General features: G+C 37.4%; 1 protein-coding gene across 1 annotated transcript in view; it reads right to left on the bottom strand.

Moving 5' to 3' along the window:
- The window catches only part of Malrd1 (MAM and LDL receptor class A domain containing 1), a 712,187-nt gene that overhangs the window by 108,744 nt on the left and 580,496 nt on the right, over nt 1–22,947 (bottom strand). Inside the window, exon 32 of the mRNA NM_001287618.3 lies at nt 10,797–10,998. Within this exon, the coding sequence (NP_001274547.3) occupies nt 10,797–10,998 (202 nt within the window). The remainder of the gene's footprint in view (nt 1–10,796; nt 10,999–22,947) is intronic.

The following is a 22,947-nucleotide window of genomic DNA, read 5'->3' as shown; positions in this document are numbered from 1 at the left end:
AGGTCTTTTAACACAATATACTCACCCAATATTTGCCCTATCTTGATGCTGGGAAGTTTACTTAGAGTGCTAAGTTTTATTGGTCACTTATCCCTAGATAACAGTAGAAACATATTCTTCACAGTAAAATTATTTCATAATGACAATCAGTGGGACATTGTCATAAGTTTCATAGACATTCTTTACAATCCCATGATGCCCAAGGGTAACCCAGTGAGTTTCTATCTACGAGATAAATATTTTAGAGAAAACAAGTTGACAGGAAGCTTTTTACATGAAACTTCAGTTCTGAAAATCAAAAATGAATGCAGATATGACCATACTGGTGAATTAATTGGGAGAGTCGCTTATTGAAATATACAGGAAATTGATTTTAAGTTGGTTATTATCTTGGGGCTATTATACCACCAACAGTAAAATATTCTATAAACTTTTGTGGGAATATTATAGTTTTTAATCATAATTCATAAAAACTCTTCACTTGTGATAACTTTGGATTTTTTTGGATGTATGGTAATATTTCCTGTCATAATTAATACAAATAATGGCTTAATTTTCAGAGTATTCATCTCTTATAAGAAGGTAGTTTGGTCTGTTATTTTGTTTCATAAATCTAATAGCTTACACACTCCTGGAAAGACAGAATTTGTCTTTTACATTGACTGTGGGTAATAGGAGATTACTGACATCTACTGAGCTATGCTGAGAATGAGTAGGGCCCACGTGCTAGTGGCTTCTCTGTCTGGTCTTTAGCCTGTATCTTAGTGAAAAGTCAAAAGATGGAGAGAAAAATGGAGAAATGAAGAAAAATGTAAACTTGCCGTAGGTTAGGTCCTACATGGAGTCTGAAAGGATCTGAGAACAGCTGTCAAATAACATATGAAGTATTTTTACAGTGACTAGCCATGCCCAGACAAGGATAAAGCCTACATAAAGACTGGAGCAAGCTTACAGAAGGGCACATGCATATAAACATCCTTGCACGCGACATGTGTGTGATCATAAGCGGCAGTGAACGCACATTTGTGGAGGAGTACATCTGTACATGTGGGGAATGTGGCATGGGTGATGAGTGTCATAAACACGGTGACTTCAAGCGGTGGGGGAGCCTTAGGTGACCTATTTTAGGAATCCTCTTTCTCCTGATACATACACAGGTGGCAAATCAGAAAGGAAACCAAGTGCTAAAGAAAAAGAACCCATTAGAAGTACCTTTCTCCACCATTTGTATTTAACATGGGTATTTAACACCAACAGACAGGATTTTCTTCTAAGATGATGATACACATGACAAATATTCTGTCTTCAGAAACCCAAAATTATCTTAAATATATGCAAAGCTGATAAAATTTACATAAAATTCTGCCCATGGTGGATTGAAAGTTCAATCATTTCCTTCCTGACATGAGAGTAACAATCCAGAGAGCCTCCAGTGGAGGCTTTGTTGCCTTATCACTTCTATATGATGCTACAATTCCGTGTGTGTGTGTGTGTGTGTGTGTGTGTGTGTGTGTGTGTGTATGTGTGTGTGTGTGTGTGTGTGTGTGTGTTGTGGCATTGGTCGCATGTGAGGTTGGGCATCATTAAACTTAGAAGTTAGAAGTCATTCATTTCCATCTTATGAGCCATTTTAAAGCCCAATCAATTATGAGATCTTTCTCTTTTTATACAAGAACTGAAAGTGCCAAGGGAAACCCACTTCTTTAATGTATCCCACAAACACAACTAGAAAAAATGTAGGCATAGAAAGTAATGTATGTTTTAGGAACATATACAATTTCATATGCACTTTGAAAGCCCTTTTTCCACCAGGTTTAGGAAGACCAAAGGAGTCAAATGCCTTCTATGGGGTCTATCAGGTGTAATGGCTGAACTACTATTAACACTCCACTAATATTAAAAAAATAAAAGAAATAATAAAAAGTCATAGATTCATGGCATATTAAAACTCAACAGTAAGTACAACAACAAAAAAAACAAAATACACAAAATCAATGACTGCGATGTCACAACTACCGATGACCAGGGCATTACCTAGATATAGTTAACTAAGTTAACTGATAATTAAAGAGATAATAAATAAATAAACAAATAAATAATGACTAAAGAGATAGATATTTTAAAACAGATTTTGGAGAATTAAATATAACTACATAACTATTTAATAATCTCACTTCTGTCACGCTAACTTTTGCTTTGTCAACAGAAACAGAAGTGGTTCATTAATATGAGTAAAATTATTTTATTCTATTAATTTACACATATCCTTGATATTGTTAGTCAAGAGAGGTGGCTCAGCAGGGAGATGTAATCTACAGTCCATGCAAGCAGACACTTCCAAGACACTTACTTAATCAGCTGCTACATGAAATAACACAGGTAAAGTCTGTTGAATCTCTTTACCCTCTTTACGTGGCTTAGAAGACCAAGATGCTGCCTTGTCAATTCATTGGACATCTTTGACATTTATGGTCAGATCTAGTCAATCTCCAGTCTCACAGTTTTAGTTTTGAGGAAGTTTATAATAATGAAAAATAAAGACTCATAGGCATTCTTAGTTGAGTCCAAGTTTTATTTTTCCTTTTCCGTTTTCACCTATTTCTACACAAACTCATCTTTTTCTGAGTAAAATGATCTTACATGGCAAAAAAAAAATGACCATTCTGTTTCTTTCGAAAAGTTAGAAATTAGCCATCTGTTATTGTCATTTGTTTTTCTTTTTGAAGAAAAATTTCCCCACAAAACATTAACTTTTCAGTGATGTGGTGTCATGGTCTAATGTGGTTTCTTAATCAACAAACATTTGCTTCGTAATCTCTGAATGCAAATCAGGCTTAAGACGTGTGTTGTAGAGAATGAGAAAAATCATAATGAAAATATGCATTGAGTATAGCTCAAGCTGGGGTTGGCTTTTCCATGGTTGTCATTGAGATTTCTTCCTCTTATTTGACAGAATTTCTTTCCTACCTATTGCTCAGCAGGAAGGCACGAGCTAGTAATCCTCCCAGGGCAGGAGGCTTTCCCAAAGGAAGTTGAGCACAAGAGGGGGATGAGGCCCCTTGAACCTGCAGGACTCTCACTTCTATGGAAAGCTTCTGGTTCTTATTTTCTTATCTGCAAATCTAAGGAATCCATTTGAAAAGTAAGCCGAAAATGCCATCTTCTAACAGACAGCAGGAGTGTATGATGCCCCCTCTCACAATAGCATTAAAGTGTAATAATCTACTATAATCCAATAAATGAGTTAGGAGTGTCCGATAAGGCTTTTCTTTGAGCATCATGCACATTCATTACCATTCAATTTAAAATGAGGCCAATTTATGCGTCACAACTGATGCAAACTTTGAAAATTGAGCCATGCGTTCAAATGGCTTTAAATGATTTTATGTATAATTTCTACCATACACATATTCTCTATGCTGACTGAACTTTATATGGTTCCTAATCAACCTTAAAGCAACGTTTCCTTGTTATTTTTGTATTGAAAAAATGGGGTAGTGACAATGAGGATATTTAAAAATAGTAAAACTAACATGTCAAGCAACGAACTATGGATGTCTTAAACTGCACAGTAACACAAACGGGAATGGCGAACTTAAAGATAGATATTCTAAAATGGAGTGCAGCTTCCTGTGGAGAGGATTAAGGATAATTCTTGAAGAAGCAAGATTTGGCTTTGACCTTGATATGAAGGAAGGATTTTCACAAGAGGAGAAAAAGGGCATGGAGTTCTTAGCCAGGCATGCATTGGGCTACAGTTATGGAAATGGAAGAGCATGGGGCTGCACTAGAAAAAACAAAAGTTCAACTCTGAAGGGATCATTTTTATATGGACACATAGAGATAACAGAAGCTTTGTGTTAAAGGGTAAAAAACTAATTTAGTAGTTATCATAGAATCTTTTGGTATTTCTCTTCTACTGTATATTATATTAATTTATCTACTTGGCTGCTTTTTTTTTTTTTTTTTAGCACGAGCTGTAGTCCTGGACAGCTAGAAGCATCTTTACAGCTAGCTCTCAGACCCAGGGACAAGACATGTCATTTAGGTGACAGATCTGTGCCTGCCTCTATTACCAGGGCATGGCTGCATGTCCCTTTCTGCATGCCTCACATGTGTGAGTGTAGGAAAATTCTGAATTTTGGGTTTAATTTTATACATATTGGGCTGATGTTTTACCACAGTTCTTAAGAGATATTATTATATTAATACATGTCATCCAACTCGCATACAGGGCAGAGAGGAGTAGATTCTGTATAGTATTGATTGGATGAATGACAGACTAAAATTACAAGTATCCGGATAATGGGAAGTTTCCTTTACCAAACTGCAATGACACCTCCTGTACCCATCTTCTCTGAACGCCATGCTCTTTAAACCCTACTCTGTATGTCCCCTTGTGATGCTATTCTTTGTGTTCTTCTGTGTTCCTGTTTTTTATATGCATAGAATTGCAGACTTGCAAGTCACTTACAGACTAGTTACTGAACTTACTTGAATTTACCTGAATAAACCATAGACTAAGGAAGGGTTTCCTCCCCAATTTATATGTTTTGAGAGTCACAGTTGTAACCTTGATTCAGGTCACAAAATTTTGAGTAGAGTTGTCTTTTTCTATCACTCAGGAGACTCAGACATAGGATGGGAAAATTTACACATCCCTTCCTCGCTCTTCTCCCCCCACCCCAAAATGGTAGTGAGAATAGCATCAAAGGACATGCTCTGGGAGGTAAGGAGGGAGGTTCCAAGCCAGTTCAAGTGTTGATAGCATTTTTCATTTCCCATCTCATTCACAATACTTGTTTATTTATGCAGCATATTTACTGACTTCCTACTGAATAAAAGTAATAAAAATATGGAATGAATCTAACCGATCTTTGCCTTTAAATAACTTAAATTTTGGGATTACATCTAAGCTGGAATTAAACCTTGGGCTTGATGTATATGTGGCCTCCACTCAGGGATGTGAAGCAAGCGATTTTTCAGCAGCGATAATACAAAACTAAAACAGAGCCAACCAAACAAGCAAACACCCCCACACGTTTCCTTAGCTTCTTGTCATCTTGAATTCCTCCTAATTCTCTTATGTTGCTGACACCTTGCTAGCTACTGGCCATTTATATTTAGCAAGTCAAGGTAAAAGATATACCCTGGACTAATATTTCTTTTCTTTGGAATCTGTCGTGGGTATCTGAAGGTCTATTTTCTTTCCATTAAAAAGAACAAGCTAAATGAAGATTAAGGCTTTTGGAAGCTGTCAGCAAAGCTTGATGTCTGCAGTGCTTATTTAGTAGATGGGACATCAGATAGCATATTCTGACGAAGAAATCAATCGGTGCATGACTAGATATGTAGAGTCCCATGAAAGATATTCCCAGGCTTAAAAATATCCTTTTTCGTTTGCCAATTGAAATAGTTAATGCTAATGTTCAGGAAGAACAGTGTCTTAAGTCCTGACTGTGTTCCTTCCACAGATGAGAAATATCAAGCCAAAAGGGCAGTAATTGGTGCACTGGAGATTTGAACCTACCCTTTGATCTTAACATGAGCCTCAGTGGAAGCTTATACTGGGCTCCTTCTGTGGTATACCAAAGTGCCAGTTTGCGTGGCTTAAATAACATGTATTGTGTGGAATGGTGGCACATAACTCTAATCAGAGCACTTGAGAGGCTGGGCAGGGAAGATCTTGAATTCTAGGCTCTCTGGGGCTCCTTTGTAAAACCCTGTCAAAAACAAAATCAACTAAAATCCATAGATATTTATTTTATAGTAGCTATAGAGGCTAGGCATTTGAGTTCAAGGCCTTCTTAGAGTCAGACTCTCTTTAAAGGTTCCATAAAAGAAGCTGGTCTTCTCCTTCCTCTTAGATACTTGTTTTGCTAAGTATCCAGGTGATTTCTAACTGACGGATTATTTTCAAGCTCTGCTTATTGCAGCATATGGAATTGTGTGTCTGTTTCAGTGTGACATTTCTTATAAGGACATGGGCCACATTAGTTTATAGGGTCTCTTCTACTCCAGTTTGATAACATCCAAAGGTTCATTATAATTACATCTGCCAAACTTTCCTCATTTCCTCATAGGGTTGCAAACAGAGGTTCTGAGAAGGACATGGACTTGGGATGTTCTAGTTTTAGTCTGAGTTTGCTGTATGAAAAACAAACAAGCAACACAACACAACACAACAGAAACAAAAAACTGACCAAACCCAGCTGGGTGGGAGGGTTTATTTAACTTACTTCCAGGGCACAAGTCATCATTGAGAGAAGCTAGAACTGGAACTCAAGGTAGGAAGCTGAGGCAGGAACCATGGAGGAGCACTACATGCTGCTTCACTGCCTTATACTCTGCTTGGTTTCTTCTCAGCCTAGGACCACCTCCTGAGGGATGGTACCTAGGGAGAGTCGGCTGTGCCTAGGGCATCAATTAGTCATCCAGACTGTCCTATATGCAATCAAGACACGTCCTGCATCTATACAGTTCCTTTAATGGAAACTTCAAAGGGAGGCCACCTTTAAGAAGGTCTTGAACTCAAGTATCTGGTACTCTGTAGCTATTGGGAAATAAAGATTTATGGGGTTTTGTTGATTTTGTTTTTGACAGGATTTCACAGTGGAGTCTTAGCAGGCCTTAAAGTCACAATCTTCCTGCCTTGGCCCTCATGTGTTCTGACTACAGATATGTACCATTATACTATGCTATTAAGACTTCCTTACTTAGAATACCCTGGACTGTGTCACATTGATGATTAAGGCTAACCAAAGCTTGTGGGTAGACATTCATCAGCCCAGCAATGAGTGGACTCTGTGGGGAAACTTGTGCTTCAACCTGCATTGGCATGTCCTGATGTCTGCCTACTTATCTGACTCCTGACAAAAATGTATATACCTGTACCATTAGTGGCCTGAGATTATCCACTGTTCATAGCATGTGATAACCCACTGTTCAATATCACAAAACCTCCTCTACAGTTTTGGAAACATCTGTATCCTTACAACCTTCTAAACTGTTCCTTCATTACTGAGGAAAATCTCAGATCTTCCTTTTTTTTTTTAAAGGAGGGAAAAAAAAACCAGAAACCACTTTACATTGCAGAAAACTCACATAAAGAAAACATATTTTATGAAAAAAGAATGTGTCCTTTGATTAAATTAGAATCTGGAGGGTTTGTTACATGTCAGCAGAAAATTATCTAAGTTAATACCACATCCTATCTGACTTTTGTCCAGACTGTGCCAAGGGAAGATGGACAGAGAAATCATCTAGACTTCAGAAAAGTTAAATATTTTTTACCCTTTTGTGGAACGCTGAGTATTTCGTCAATACTGGGAAAAAAATAATGGAAATCCTATCTTCCACACAGCATATACTCACTGTAAGGGCTCCGTATTATGAGGATATTTGTATCTTATTGCTATATTTCAGTGGAAAACATGTTCTATTTTCAGGATTTCTAGTCAATAAACATTAATTTTATAAAGGAATTTATTAAAACTTGTCACTTTTTAAATGTTTCAAAAACACTCCTCCTGTTCTCAGGAGAACTGAACTGGTAGATACTTTTCATTTCCTGCCTTTTCTGCCTGTCTTTCCTTACTTCTCCCCCTCCCCATCTTGTTTTCCTTTTTGTCACGTTCTTTGTTATCTCTTGATAAACAAATAAGACAGACATGCGCCACTGATTCCGGTAGGAAGAAAGTTTTATGTGCTCAATAAAAGCTGCTGCTGAGTTGTTTTAGTCCATGTTTCTGAGGTATTTAAAACTCCTGTTCTCTTCTTGAAAGACTAAAAGTGCTGTGTGTGTTTGTTCGCTCCTTTCTGGAAATTTAACATGACTGGAAGATGCTACTGAACAAGACCAACTCAGTCAAGACGACCTCTTCTCGCCTGCCATAGGTTTGTCTGCTACACAGTGAGAGGAGGACCATGTGACTAAAAACAAAAACATGGAACATCCACAAGGCTTGATATCTCTAACGCTTCCCTGGAGAGGAAAGAGCTCGGGAAGAACAAACTTCATCCTTCTCAAAGTTTCAAAAGCTGGGTTATTACTGTTTGAACTAACAACTAGAAAGCATGATTTAAAGTAATAAAAAGTAACCCCACTTATGTCACAACTTTTTGTATTAATTCCAATGAATAATTTCACTTGGGGAAAAATTAAAACAATGATTCAAAGCTTGCCATAGACATCAGAGATTAAAAACAAAACAAAACAGAGAAACAAAAACTTTTGTTTACTATATACAGCATTCTGCATGTAATCCATAACAACACACACACACACACACACACACACACACACACACACACACACACACACACACGGTAATATTTTAATATAGAACTTTTTATATACATTTTTCCACAACTAGAAATAACATTGTTCATGTAGATACTTAACACTGTAGAAAAATAGCAAAAGTAAAAGAAGTATTATTCCTACTTCCTTTTCGTAGAGTCGTATATTATTTTGTGTGCCCTTTCAGACATGACAGATGGTATCTACAGCTTATTAATATGCTCTCATATTTTCTTTGTCATTTTCTACAATTATTAAAAGCAAAATAGCCTCCTGTTTCTTGTGTCTTTATTGGTTATGTCCTTCATGTTCACCAACATATTATGAAATGTAATACGTTGCAATTTGGTTTGCAATCAGTAAATCACCTATTCAGTATCTCTCTAAAATTTTTCTAATAGTACTAAAGACACATGAAAGGATTTTTGTAATAGCAGTAAAAGAATAACATTACTTTAAAGCCTTTAAAACATAATGGTGTAAAATTATAAAAGATTATAATGTATATACTGCAGTTATGTTTATTTCAAATGTGATTTATTTTGCCTGTGTCTTTTCGACAGCTCTTAAGATGAAGCTGTTTTAGGCTTACCAGGTGTTTCTAAAGATTCTCTGCAACATTACTGAGGAATTTGACAACTGGTCCTTCAGAATTACTATCTTATTTTCCTACTTTCTAAGGCATTTAACAAAATCAACAGTGAATCCCTATGCCACAAGGCTGTGGAATTGGGGATGTGACTGGGAAGGACATAGTAACACATAAGATGACAGAAAAGACATCCATGGATTCATGGCACAAGTATTAGTTGTTTATAAGGTTCTCTACAGTAAGCACATTCCATAATATATTGAGAAAGAGTCATCAGTCTATCAGAATCAATCAGGGTGTTGATATAGTATTCCAATAAATACTTTTATTTAGGTAAATATTAAATAATATTTTCTGTTATTTCTGAATAATAGCAATTTTCAGGCTGAATCTCCTAGTTTATTCATTAGTTCAAGAAATAAATTATATAAGTTCCTTTTATTCTTGAAGATACTAAAATCAGTTTAACACACACACATACATGCACACATTCTCACACACAAATGCACAAACACATAATATACTCATGTATTCTTAGCTCTTTACATATACACACACACACATACACACACACACACACACACACACAGAGAGAGAGAGAGAGAGAGAGAGAGAGAGAGAGAGAGAGAGAGAGGTGCAAGATTGCCAGAGAGCATGTTGATGTTATAGTTGCTAGGAAATATTGAGAAAGGAAATAACCAGGGCTATATACATTTACTCTTGAATGATAAGAGAGTTATCTTTAGAAAAAGAATGATAAGAAAAGAGTTCACATTTGGAAATGAAAATAAGAAAACTGAAAGAGTTTGCCATAGAACAGTTCTGTTTCTTACACAAATGTTGCAAGAACATCTGTAGAATGCAAAAAGCCAGAGAGACAAAACAGACTAATTCAAAGACTGCTTAAAGAAGCCGGCTCTGGGAACAGGAGGCCACATGTGCCTGTTCCTAAAGTGCCTAGCTAATGTAGTAGGCAAACACTTTCTGAGGTCCTTATCTGTGTGCCCAGGAGCATATTTTTAAACAATCACATTGTTATATATACTAACAGTATATAACTAAGGTACAGCCGTGTGACAGACCGCAGAACTAAATAGTAATGTGTATTCCGTTGTTAAAAAATTGCACATAGGCCCAGCAAGCAACTGAAAGTCAGATGTGGTTGCTAACACCCAACCAATGGACACAAGCCCAGACCCCTGTGATTGAATGGGGTAAAGCTAGAAGAAGCTGAGGAGGAGGGTGGCCCCAGGGGAAGACCAGCAGTCTCAACTGACCTGGGCCCCCAAGATCTCTTAGACACTGAGTCACCAACCAGACAGCATACACCAGCTCATATGAGGCCCCTGACACATACACAGCAAAGGACTGCCTGGTCTGACCTCAGTGGGAGAAGATGCACCTAACCCTGGAAAGACTTGAGGCCCTAGGGAGTAGGGAGGTCTGGTGGAGTGGGAGGAAAAAACAGGGACATCCTCTTGGAGATGGGGGAAGAGGTATGGGATGAGGAACAGTCAGAGGGCAGGCTGATAGGGGGATAACAATGGCAGTAAAGTGCTAGCAGTGGAAACTTGTTGCCTTAGCCTTAGTGTGGCATTAATTTGCTGCCTAAAAGTCATGAAAATTTTATGGCGAAGTTCATGGGCAAAGAAACTACCTCAATATATGCACACACAGACACACACAGACACACACACATCTATCTATCTATCTATCTATCTATCTATCTATCTATCTATCGATCATCTATCTATCATCTATCTATCATCTATCTATCATCTATTCATCACTTAAGAATAGGACTAGATTCAGAAATAAATACAATTTCTCTGAATCTCCCAACTACTGTATATTTTGATATAAACCTCATATTTATTCTTACCTTCTAGAGGAATCACTTACCTCCAGATGCACACTCCGGGGTGTAAGTGATGTCATCAAGAGCAATAAAGATGTCCTCCTTTCCACCCAAGTCAGCCTCAAATGCCACCTTGAAGGGACTGTTACTAGAAAGAGGTACATGTGCATAGGTCCATCCAGTGTTTTTGTTTTGCATCATGGACCACATCAGGATGTTTAGTCCTGATTCTTCAATGAGATAAACCTATAATTATAATAGAGAAAACCATTGTTTATGGTTGGGTGTTAGGTATTTATGAGGATCCTCAAGATTGATTTGAATTATTCAAGAAATTAGAGATCAGAACAATATACATAAAATCTTTAACAATAGAAAAATCTCCCCAGATTAATCATATCATATTCAACATTAAAGGTCAAAGCAAAAAGATTGCCATGTATAATGCATTTTCATTATAATGTTAACTTTAAGGTTTTTGATTGATCATCTCCACAGTACTTATTTATATAAAGAAATTTTAGCGACATCTATGAAAAAGCAATACAGGTATGAGTATCCATGTTTATATTGCAGAGCAGCGGGCTGCTTTACGGATAATCATGCATCCAGGATGCATAGGTAAAGGCAGAGACAGACTGCTTAGCTTTCTCTGGCCTCCTCTGCCACATCTTCCAGAGGCTTTATATTCCTGCAGTGTTGAAGGCAAGCCTGTGCACTGACTTGGATTCCCTAGGTGGACACCTCAGGATATCAAAAGCCCTTTGCCTGTTCATTAAATATTTTGCTCATTAAAAGTAGTGTAGGGAATGCATGAGTGAGATGACAGAGTGGCTTGTCTTAACCCCCAGCAGCTCTCAGTGGTTCTGTGCTTTAATCACTCATGGACAGGTCAAAGTAGAGAAATGAGATTCAGTTTAATCCATAGATGTGCATCACTTAACATAGTTTAAATAAAAGAAAAACTCAAAACTCAAATCTTATTTAACAAAAGCAAAATATCAGGAATAGCAATATATATATATATATATATATATATATATATATATAGTTAATAGGGCTTAACCTAAGTTAATAAAATATAAAACTAATAGTGATGCTGTCAATATTAATGAAAGTTTAATAATTTTATTACTTTTAATGATGTGAATAATTTATGTTTGCTGAGCCTCAACTGGTATATGGATATAAGGTAGGACTGCTGACTGCCAACTGTCATCTGAATTCTCCAGATGCAGAAATAGAACTCAAACAATTTAAATGCACGAAGCTGCAAAGCATCATGCTGGGTCTAACACACAAGGGGTTTGGGAATTGCCATCACAGTCACAAAGAAAAATGAGCAATTCTCAGATCCCACATACTGGGAAACATGGAGAAAGCCAGGGAGGAGGGAGAGAGACTGCATAACAGTTTATGAGAACAGAACTGAAGCTCAAAATACAACCTGAGAACCTGAGAAGCATAGTCATGAATGACAGGCGCATCCTAGGACCCAGAATCTTTCTAATGTAATGGCCTTAATTTAAAGAACCTGAATTTTGAGACTAGGAGATGGGTAATGGGCAAAACCACTTACATAAAAGTCTGACTTCTATCCTTTGTGAGGTACACAATGTAAGCAATAGCTAATTCCCAAAAGCTGTCTTTTCACTAACACACTATGAAGCAGAAGAAATGTGCTTATACTGCACACACACACACACACACACACACACACACACACACACCCTCCCCACATACATACATGGACATGTGTGTCAATAAATATAAAATAATAATAGAAACAAACTGAATTTAAACCTAGAGGTTTACAGAAAATCCCTGTTAACCACAACTACATTGAGTAACAGCAGGAGGCTGTGCCTGAACAAAGCCCTATTTAAGAAGTTTCTCTGGAAACTCAAAGATAACATGTACCCACCCACAGTAAGCAATAAATAGAATAATCTCTGGTCATAAAACCTTGTACTAAAGGGCTGTGCCCCAGGCACATCTAACCATATGTAACAAGCTGTCAACAGCAACGGTGTATTTGCATGATGTAACACACGGCAGAAAACAGTATAGCCAGAAGAAACGGAACAAGCCTCAGGGATTTTAGCAGCATCAGCCATCAAGAGTATTATATCAGATGAAAACTCTAATAAAGACAAAAAGAGACAAATACAAATAAATAGTATAACAAGGATGAATTATGTTCTTGGTGGACTTGATAGGCAAAACATAGTAGAAGGAAGAATTGAGGAACTTGAAACAAGTCAATACAAACTTCAAAACATGAAATGGAACAAGCCTTGCACCAGAGGAAAAAATAATAGGAGAGCAGGCTACCTTAGGTCTACTGGACTGACTACAAGATCTCTTGTCTAATGAATGAGAACAAGTAAAAGGTGCCAGATTCCCTGAGAACATCTAGTGAAAGGAAGAGCAGCATAGGGGTTAATCATACCTAGCCATTTACACTAAGAGATACAAACAAAGAGACAAAGAGAGAAAGTGTGTAGAAGCCAGAGCCTTATTGGGAAACTCTCTCTCAGTCACAGGTGAGGAAGCATAAGAGAAGAAGGGACCCATTCTGCACAGACTATGCAAGTCAACGTGTGATGTAACATAAAATATGAAATATTTTCAAATTCTGAAAGAAAAACATCCCTACTTAATATTCTTTATCAAGAAAAAATATTCAGCAAAGTGTAATAAAGCCTTTTTTATTAGGTAAAATATTACAAAATTCTTTGTAGACATTATTTGCAAATAAATTCAGGAGGATTTTTTTTCAGACACAGGTGAAATACTGTAGGCCAAAATATCAAATCAATGTAATGACTATTACAGAAGAAACAAATTTTAAAACTTGAATCATTTTTGGTTGTTTAGCTAATTTGATGCAAATAATATTGAGAATATTCTCTGTTGTTTTAGCTTTTGGATGTGAGAAATCAATGATTGTTACAAAGGGAATGTAGGGGAAGTTGGGAGTCTTCTATTCTAAAGTACTTGGATTACCAAGGAAACTATACAGAATTATTCAAAACTGACCTTGAATAAGTTATAAGTGCACAATGACAACTCATGAGAAAAACTAAATATAGTTTGAAAAGCAGAACCATTGATAGAATAAGAGTACAGAGAATTTCTTGTTTTCTTTTTTCCCTTTTTTATTAATTACTTTATTTACATTTCAAATGTCCTTCTCCCCGTCCCCATTCTGTGAGCCACCCCACTCCCTTCCCTTCCACTCTAGGAGGGTGTTCCCTCACTTACCCACCCACTCCGAGCTCACTCCTCCAGCATCCCCCTTCCCTGGGGCATTCAAGCCTCCACAGGACCAAGCACATCCCTTTCCACTGAGGCCAGACAAGGCAGTCCTCTAATACATATATAAAGGACCACTGACCAGCTCATGTACGGAGAGCAGAGGATTTCAAACTAGTAAACTGTTGAAGTAAACCATAACAGAAAACATAATGGCAAGGGTGAGGTAAACGACTATGGTAGCTATTTCTTTAAGTATCAATGCCTGCTTAAACTCATTTACACCAATAGAAAGGCAGCATTCTCAGAGCTAAGGAAAAGTAAATGTGCTTTAAAGGAATCCAACTTAAATGGCAGGAGATTGATAGATGAAAACTAATGGGATAAAGAAAAATATGCAGTGATAGAGAGAATACCCATTGAAAGAAATGTAGAAAGCTATATCAATGTTGAATAAAACATATTTCAGAGACAGAGTAGTTAACATGCATAATGATGTCATTGCTATAGACACTCAATGTTGTGTCCTTCCTCTACAAAAAACTGTTGAAGACCCAGAAGTACGGATCATCCTGAGACCGCAAGACAGACTGCCACTTCTCCCTACCTTTGCCCATATCCTTGGTCCAAGAGGAGACTGCATAGTGCTTCTGGACACAGGAATATAGGAACAGTCAGTGGCAGGAACCCTCAGTTCTGGTCTGCGCCCAGAACTGAACTGAACCAGTCAAAGAGCTCCCTGCAACCAAATTCTGTGGGGGAGAGAATTGAACCCTTCGAAGTTCAGACACTCCTGAGAAATCAGAAGAGACTACCCTCTGCACACATTCCTGACCAAAGAGGAAATCACCAAGTGCCATCTGTGCCTCCTGGGCCCAGGGACAAAGGAGCAGTCAGGGGCAGGACCCTTCCAGTTCCTGCCTATGACAAGAGCTGAAAGACAGTCAACAGGAGCACCTACACACCTGAGAGCAGATCTGTTCCCAGATCCAGCTGAAAGAAAACAAGAAAACAGGTCTACAAGAGTACTGACACAGAGACCTACAGGAGGGAGAAGCCACTGTCAGAAACAACAAGATAAACTAAAACTAGAGACAACCTGATGCTGAGAGATAAGTGCAGGGACCTAAGCAATAGAAACCAAGACTACTTGGCATCATCAGAGCCCAGTTCTCCCACCAGAGTAAATACTGGATATCCAAACACACCAGAAAAGCAAGATTTAGATTTAAAATCACATTTTATGATGATGATGAAGGACTCTAAGGACATAAATAACTCCTTTAAAGAAACACAGGACAACACAAGTAAACAAGTAGAAACCCTTAAGGATGAAACAAAAGAATCCCTTAAAGAATTACAGGAAAACACAACCAAACAGATGAAGGAATTGAACAAAACCATCTAGGATTTAAAAATGGAAATAGACACAATAAAGAAAGCACAAAGGGAGACAACCCTGGAGATAAAAAAACTTAGGGAAGTGATCAGGAGTCATAGATGCAAGCATCATCAACAGAATACAAGAGATAGAAGAGAGAATCTCAGGGGAAGAAGATACCATAGAAAACATCGACACAACTTGTTGGGAGTGATGTCCTCAAAATCCTCCATTATTGATGCTAATAGTATAGTTAGAGTTAAGTATGACTGGGTTCATGGAAAATCCCCAGCCAGCTGCAGAAGACTAATACAAATCTGGTGGTCAGGATGCCCAGTGATATGACAAACCTGTGACCTTCCTGAGAAACAAACATCCTGTTGGCATCAGCTGACCACATGAATACTGTGTCCTTAGCTTATGTAGATGCTTCCCACATCCCCCTCCCTTTGTTACCTCTGCTATGGTATGAATTCAGCCTTGGGAAAAATGAAATTGTCGCCTTGATCAGACTCTTGTCTTGGCATCCTTCTTTACGTCTCTTGTTCCCCATTCTCTTCCAGGTACCCTATGCACCCTCGTTGACTGCCCTACTAGACGGAACAACAACTGTAAAAGATAATGTAAAACGCAAAAATCTCCTAGCCCAAAACATCTGGGAAACCAAGACACAATAAGAAAATCAAACCTAAGGATAATAGATATAGAAGAGAGTGAAGACTCCCAACTTAAAGGGCAAGGAAATATCTTAAACAGAATTATAGAAGAAAATGTCCCTAAATTAAAGAAAGAGATGCCCATAAACATACAAGACGCTTACAGCACTCCAAATAGATTGGACAAGAAGAGAAATTCCTCCTGTCACATAATGGTGATAAAACCAAGTTCACAAAATAAACAAACAAAAAAAGAATATTAAAAGCAGTAAGGTAAAAAGGTCAAGTGACATAAAAGGTAGATTTATCAGAATCATACCAGACTTCTCACCAGAGATTATGAAAGCCAGAAGATCCTGGACAGATGTCATACAGACCCTAAGAGAACAGAAATGCCAGCCCAGGCTACTATGTCCAGCAAAACTCTCAATTAAAATAGGTGGAGAAGCCAAGATATTCCATGACAAAAACAAATTTACAAAATATCTTTCTACAAATCCAGCCATACAAAGGATAATAGATGGAAAACTCTAACACAAAGTGGGAAACTACACCCTAGAAAAAGCAAGAAACCAAAAGAAGAGATACACACAAACTTAATTCTACCTCTAACAATAAAAATAACAGGAAGCGACAATCACTATTCCTTAATATCTCTCAACATCAATGGACTCAATTCCCCAATAAAAAGACATAGACTAACAAACTGAATATATAATGAGGACCCAGTATTTTGCTGCATACAGGAAACACACCTCAGAGACAAAGACAGACCCTATCTCAGAGTAAAAGGCTGAAAAACAACTTTCTAAGCAAATGGTCCAAAGAAACAAGCTGGAGTAGTCATTCTAATATTGAATAATAATGACTTTCAACCAAAAGTCATCAAAAAAGATAAGGAAGGAGACTTCGTATTTGTTAAAGGAAAAATCCACCAAGATGAACTCGAAACCTAAATATCAGTGCTCCAAATACAAGGGCACCTACATTAATAGAAGAAACCTTACGAAATCTTAAATCACACATTGTACACAATAATAGGAGGAGAGTTCAGCACCACACTCTCATCAATGGAGAGATCATGGAAACAGAAATTAAACAGAGATATACATAAACTAACAGAAGTTATGAAACAAGTGGATTTAGCAGATATTTATAGAGCATTCCATCCTAAAACAAAAGGATATACTTCTTCTCAGCAACTCATGGTACCTTCTCCAAAATTGACCACATAATCGGTGACAAAACAGGACTCAACAGACACAGGAAGGTAGAAATAATCCCATTCCTCCTATCAGATCACCATGGACTAAGGCTGGTCTTAAATCACAATAGCGACAGAAAGCCAACATATACATCTCTGATGGACAACACTCTACTCAATGACAACTTGGTACAGGAAAAAATAAAGAAAGAAATTAAAGACTTTTTATAATTTTATTAAAGTGAAGGTATAACATACCCAAACTTATGGGACACAATGAAAGCTGTGCTAAGAGGAAGACTCATAGCTCTGAGTGCTTGCAGAAAGAAACAGGGGAGAGCATACATCAGCAGTTTGACAGCACACCTAAAAGCTCTAGAACAAAAAGAAGCACATACACCTAAGAGCAGTAGAAGGCAGGAAATAAATCCAGGGCTGAAATCAACCGAGCAGAAACAAAAAGGACTATACAAAGGATCAACGAACCCAGGAGCTGGTTCTTTGAGAAAATCAACGAGATAGATAAACCCTTAGCTAGACTAACCAGAGAGCACAGAGAATATGTGAAAATTAATAAAATTAGAAATGAAAAGGAAGGCATAACAACAGAATCAGAGGAAATTCAAAAAATCATCAGATCCTACTACAAAACACTATGTTCAACAAAACTGGAAAATCTGGAGGAAATGGACAATTTTCTAGATAAATACCAGGTATTAAAGTTAAATCAGGAACAGATGAACCATCTAAACAACCCCATAACTCCTAAAGAAATAGAAGCAGTTATTAACCTAACCATAAAGAACCCAGGACCAGATGGGCTTAGAACAGAACTCTATGAGACCTTCATAGAAGACCTCATACCAATACTGTCCAAAATATTCCACAGAATAGAAAATGATGGAGCACTACCAAATTCCTTCTGTGAAGTCACAATTACTCTTATACCTAAACTGCACAAAGACCCAACAAAGAAAGAGAACGTCAGATTAATTTTCCTTATGAATATCAATGCAAAAATACAGTATAAAATTCTTGCAAACTGAATTCAAGAACACATCAAAGTGATCATCTATCATGATCAAGTAGGCTTCATGCAGGGATGGTTCAATATACAGAAATCCATCAATGTAATCCACTATATAAACAAACTCAAAGATACTGACCACATGATCATTTCATTAGATGCTGTGAAATCATTTGACAAAATTCAACACCCCTTTATGATAAAAGTCAAGGAAAGATCAGGAATTCAAGACCTATAGCTAAACATAGTAAAAGCAATGTACAGCAAACCACTAGCTAATATCAAACTAAATGGAGAGAAACCTGAAGCAACCCCACTAAAATCAGGGACTTGACAAGGCTGCCCACTCTCTCCCTACTTATTCAGTATAATACTCCAGGACCTAGCCAGAGCAATCAGACAAGGAAAGGAGGTCAAAGAGATACAAATTGGAAAGAAAGAAGTCAAAATATCACTATTTGCAGATGATATGATAGTATACTTAAGTAACACCAAACGTTCCACCAGAGAATCACTAAACCTGATAAACAACTTCAGCAATGTGTCTGGCTATAAAATTAACTCAAAGAAGTCAGTAGCTTCCCCTACTCTAAAGATAAACAAGCTGAGAAAGAAATTAGGAAAATGACACCCTTTACAATAGTCCCAAATAATATAAAACAAAACAAAACAAAACAAACCTCGGTGTGACTTTAACCAAGCAAGTGAATGATCTGTATGACAAGAACTTCAAGCTTCTGAAAAAAGAAATTGAAGATCTCAGAAGATGGAAAAACCTCCCATGCCCCTGAATTGGCAGGATTAATACAGTAAAAATGGCCATTTTGCCAAAAGCAATCTGCCGATTCAATGCAATCTCCATCAAAATTCCAACTCAGTTCTTCATCGAGATAGAAAGAGCAATTTGCAAGTTCATTTGGAATAGCAAAAAACCCAGGATGGCAAAAACTATATAATTTATAAAAGAACTTCTGGAGGAATCACCATCCCTGACCTCAACAGTATTACAGAGCAATAGTCATAAAAACTGTATGGTATTGGTACAGAGACAGGAAGATAGATAAGTGGAATAGAATTGAAGACCTTGAAATGAACCCACATACCTATGCTCACTTGATCTTTGACAAAGGAGCTAAAACCATGCAATGGAAGAAAGATAGCATTTTCAACAAATGGTGCTGGTTCAATTGGTGGTCAGCATGTAGAAAGATGCAAATTGATCCATTCTTATTGTCCTGATTAAGTTCAAGTGGATCAAGGACCTCCACATCAAACTAACAGAAGAAAAAATGGGGTAGAGTCTCCATCGTATGGGCACTGGGGGAAACTTCCTGAACAAAACACCAGTGGCTTATGCTCTATGATCAAGAATTGAGAAATGGGTCCTCAGAAAACTTCAAAGCTTCTAAGGACACTATCATTAGGAAAAATTGGCACCAACAGATTGGGAAAAGATCATTACCAATCCTACATCTGATAGAGGGCTAATATCCAAACTATACAAAGAACCCAAGAAGTTAGAATTCAGAGAGCCAAATAACCTTATTAAAAAATGGGGTATACAGCTAAACAAAAAATTCCCAGCTGAGGAATATCGAATGGCTGAGAAGCACCTAAAGAAATGTTCAACATCCTTAGTCTTCAGGGAAATGCAAATCAAAACAACCCTGAGATTTTACCTCACACCAGTCAGATGGCTAAGATCAAAAACTCAGGTGACAGCAGATACTGTTGAGGATGTGGAGAAAGAGGAATACTCCTCCATTGTATTGGGGTTGCAAATTGGTACAACCACTCTGGAAATCCATCTGGAGGTTCCTCCAGAAATTGAACATTCCATTACCTGATGACCCAGTTATACCACTCCAGGGCATATACCCAAAAGATGTTCCAAGATACAACAAAGACACATGCTCCACTATGTTGACAGCAGCCTTATTTATAATATCCAGAAGCTGGAAAGAACCCAGATGCCCTTCAACTGAGGAATAGATTCAGAAAATGTGGTACATCTATAGAATGAAGTACTACTCAGTGATCAAATACAATGACTTCACAAAATTCTTAGGCAAATGGACTGAACTAGAAAATATCATCCTGATTGAGGTAACACAATCACAGTAAAACACACATGGTGTGCACTCATCGATAAATGGATATTAGCCCAAAAGCTCAAATTACCCAAGATGCAATCTACAGACCTCATGAAGGTCAGGAAGAGGGATGACCAAAATTATGATGCTTCACTCCTTCTTTCAAAAGGGAACAAAAATATCCATAGGAGGGGATATGGAGGCAAAGTTTAGAGCAAAGACTGAAGGAACAGCCACTCATAGTCTGCCCCACATGTCGCCCAAAACTAGATAAGATTGATGAAGCTAAGAGGTGCATGCTGACAGCAAGCAGATATAGATCTCTCCTGAGAGATATAACCAAAGCATGTCAAATACAGGAGGTGAATGCTAGCAGCAAACCACTGAGCTGAGAACCGGACCCCCATTGGAGGAATTAGAGAAAGGATTGAAAGAGCTTAAGGGGCTTGCAACACCATAAGAATAACAATAGTAACCAACCAGAGCTTCCCAGGAGTAAACCACTACTCAAAGACTCTACATGGACTGACCTAGGGCTCCAACTGCATATGTAGAAAAGGATAGCCCTTTTGGGCACGACTGGAAGTGGAAGTGCCAAGGTTGGACCTCCTGTGCAGGGGAATGTTGTGGGGTAGTTGTTAGGGGATGGATGGCAGAGGAACACCCTCATTTGGGAGGGGGGATTATAAGGGGCTTAAGGACAGGAAACCGGGAAAGGGAACAACATTTGAAATGTAAGTAAAGAAATATATCCAATAAAAAAAAAACTATTGAAGCCCAAGGTGATGTTATTAAAATGTGTAACCTTTGGGAACTGATGAGGTCTGAGTGTTTGCCCTCCTTAGTTTGATCAGTACCTGACTAATGGAAACCTTAGGGAATTTTCTAGGAGTTGATCTCATCAAGGACAGACTAGAAATAATTTTTTTCCACTTGCAATTCCTTCATTCTAAAGGGTTTGTTGTTGTTTGTTTGTTTGTTTGTTTGTTTGTTATTGTGACCCTAGGGAATTGAGACAGAATTACATCATATAAGTTTCCTAAATTGCATACTAATTCTTAATGTATGTCTTCCTAATTCCTAATACTTGAGGCAAATGTTCACAGGTTTACAAGGAGAAAAAAAAATCAATGAATCTATTATTACAAGTGAAGACTTCAAACAGATCAGAAGGGAACAAAGTAGTCAGGATAGGTTTGAAGAGAAAAGCATCAATCAGCTGGGGTTCATTTGCATTTATACAATGTTTCATCCAGCAACAGAGGAAGGCTTGGTCTTCTCAAGCTTACACATAACAATCACTGAAATTGATGGCATTCTGGAATACAAAGCACACTGTAGCCAATTCAAATGATTGGGTGTGTAATTGCTCTTGGACCTCAGTGAAATTAACTTGGAAGATCAAAAGGGAAGATAATACATGGGCCACAGAAGTTTCAGAGGTGCTTCAAAGTAACTCAAAGCAGCCATCAGTATTTAGAGGACAATATATAGATGTGTGTGTGTGTGTGTGTGTGTGTGTGTGTGTTTTCACACACATGTGTGTGCATACGCAGATGGACCATGGCAGCTGTGGGGAACAGTTATTTTTATAATGAAGGAAATTAGGGATAAATCTAGGTCCCATGTTTGATAATCTAGATTTAATGAGTGGGTTCATTCTTTGAAACACACATATCAGAACTCACTGGAGAAAAGCTAATAATCAAAATAGGAATTTACCTGACAAATAATTTGAATGAATTATTCAACACCTTCCAAAATGATGTAAGTCTAAGCCAGTATTATAAATGGAAACTACAGAGCAATACCTTTTATGAATATAAAAGAAAACTATCTCAAAACTATTAATAAATCAAATTTATTAAAAACAATTCAATGCCATGACCAAAAGGGATTTATTCTAAGCATGTTAGGCCAGAAAAATTCAATAATCATTAAATATAGTCTATGAAATCAATAGATTATAGATAAAAATAGTATATACACAAAGAATATATATATATGTTTGTGTGTGTGTATGATGTATGTAAGGACTCATATATATATATATATATATATATATATATATATATATATATGAGATCAATTCCCTAGAACCTACATAAAAAGCCAGTTATTGTGGCTCAGTGCTGGACAGATGACAAAGAGGATCCCTGAGGCCTTCTGTTAAATAACTGAGCTCCAAGTTCATTGAGAGACTTTGTCTCAAAACAAGTTAATGAAAGATTGAAGAAGACACCCGGTATCTCCCCTGGCTCCCACATGTGTGCTTACGTACTTTGCACATATGTGCACATGTATATATACACATAAACAGGTACACATGCAAACACAAAAGAAGGTGATGAGAACCCCAAACCCATTCATGATAAGAACTTTTGGAAACCTTGGATGAGAAAAGATTATCTGAAATGTTAAGAATATCTACAAAGAACAATTTCTTCAGGGTGAAAAATAGTATTTTCCCAGGAAACTGAGAACAAAGAATGACATTCATTCTTATGATTTATATTCAACACTACCCTGAAATTCTTTACTTAAGTTATGGAAGAAGATGTGTATTGTCTGTGAAG

This window comes from Rattus norvegicus, chromosome 17 (genome assembly GCF_036323735.1).
Source record: "Rattus norvegicus strain BN/NHsdMcwi chromosome 17, GRCr8, whole genome shotgun sequence".
NCBI classification, from domain to species: Eukaryota; Metazoa; Chordata; class Mammalia; order Rodentia; family Muridae; genus Rattus; species Rattus norvegicus.
The sequence above is the reverse complement of the archived record's forward strand: the minus strand, read 5'-3'. Positions and strand labels throughout refer to the sequence as shown.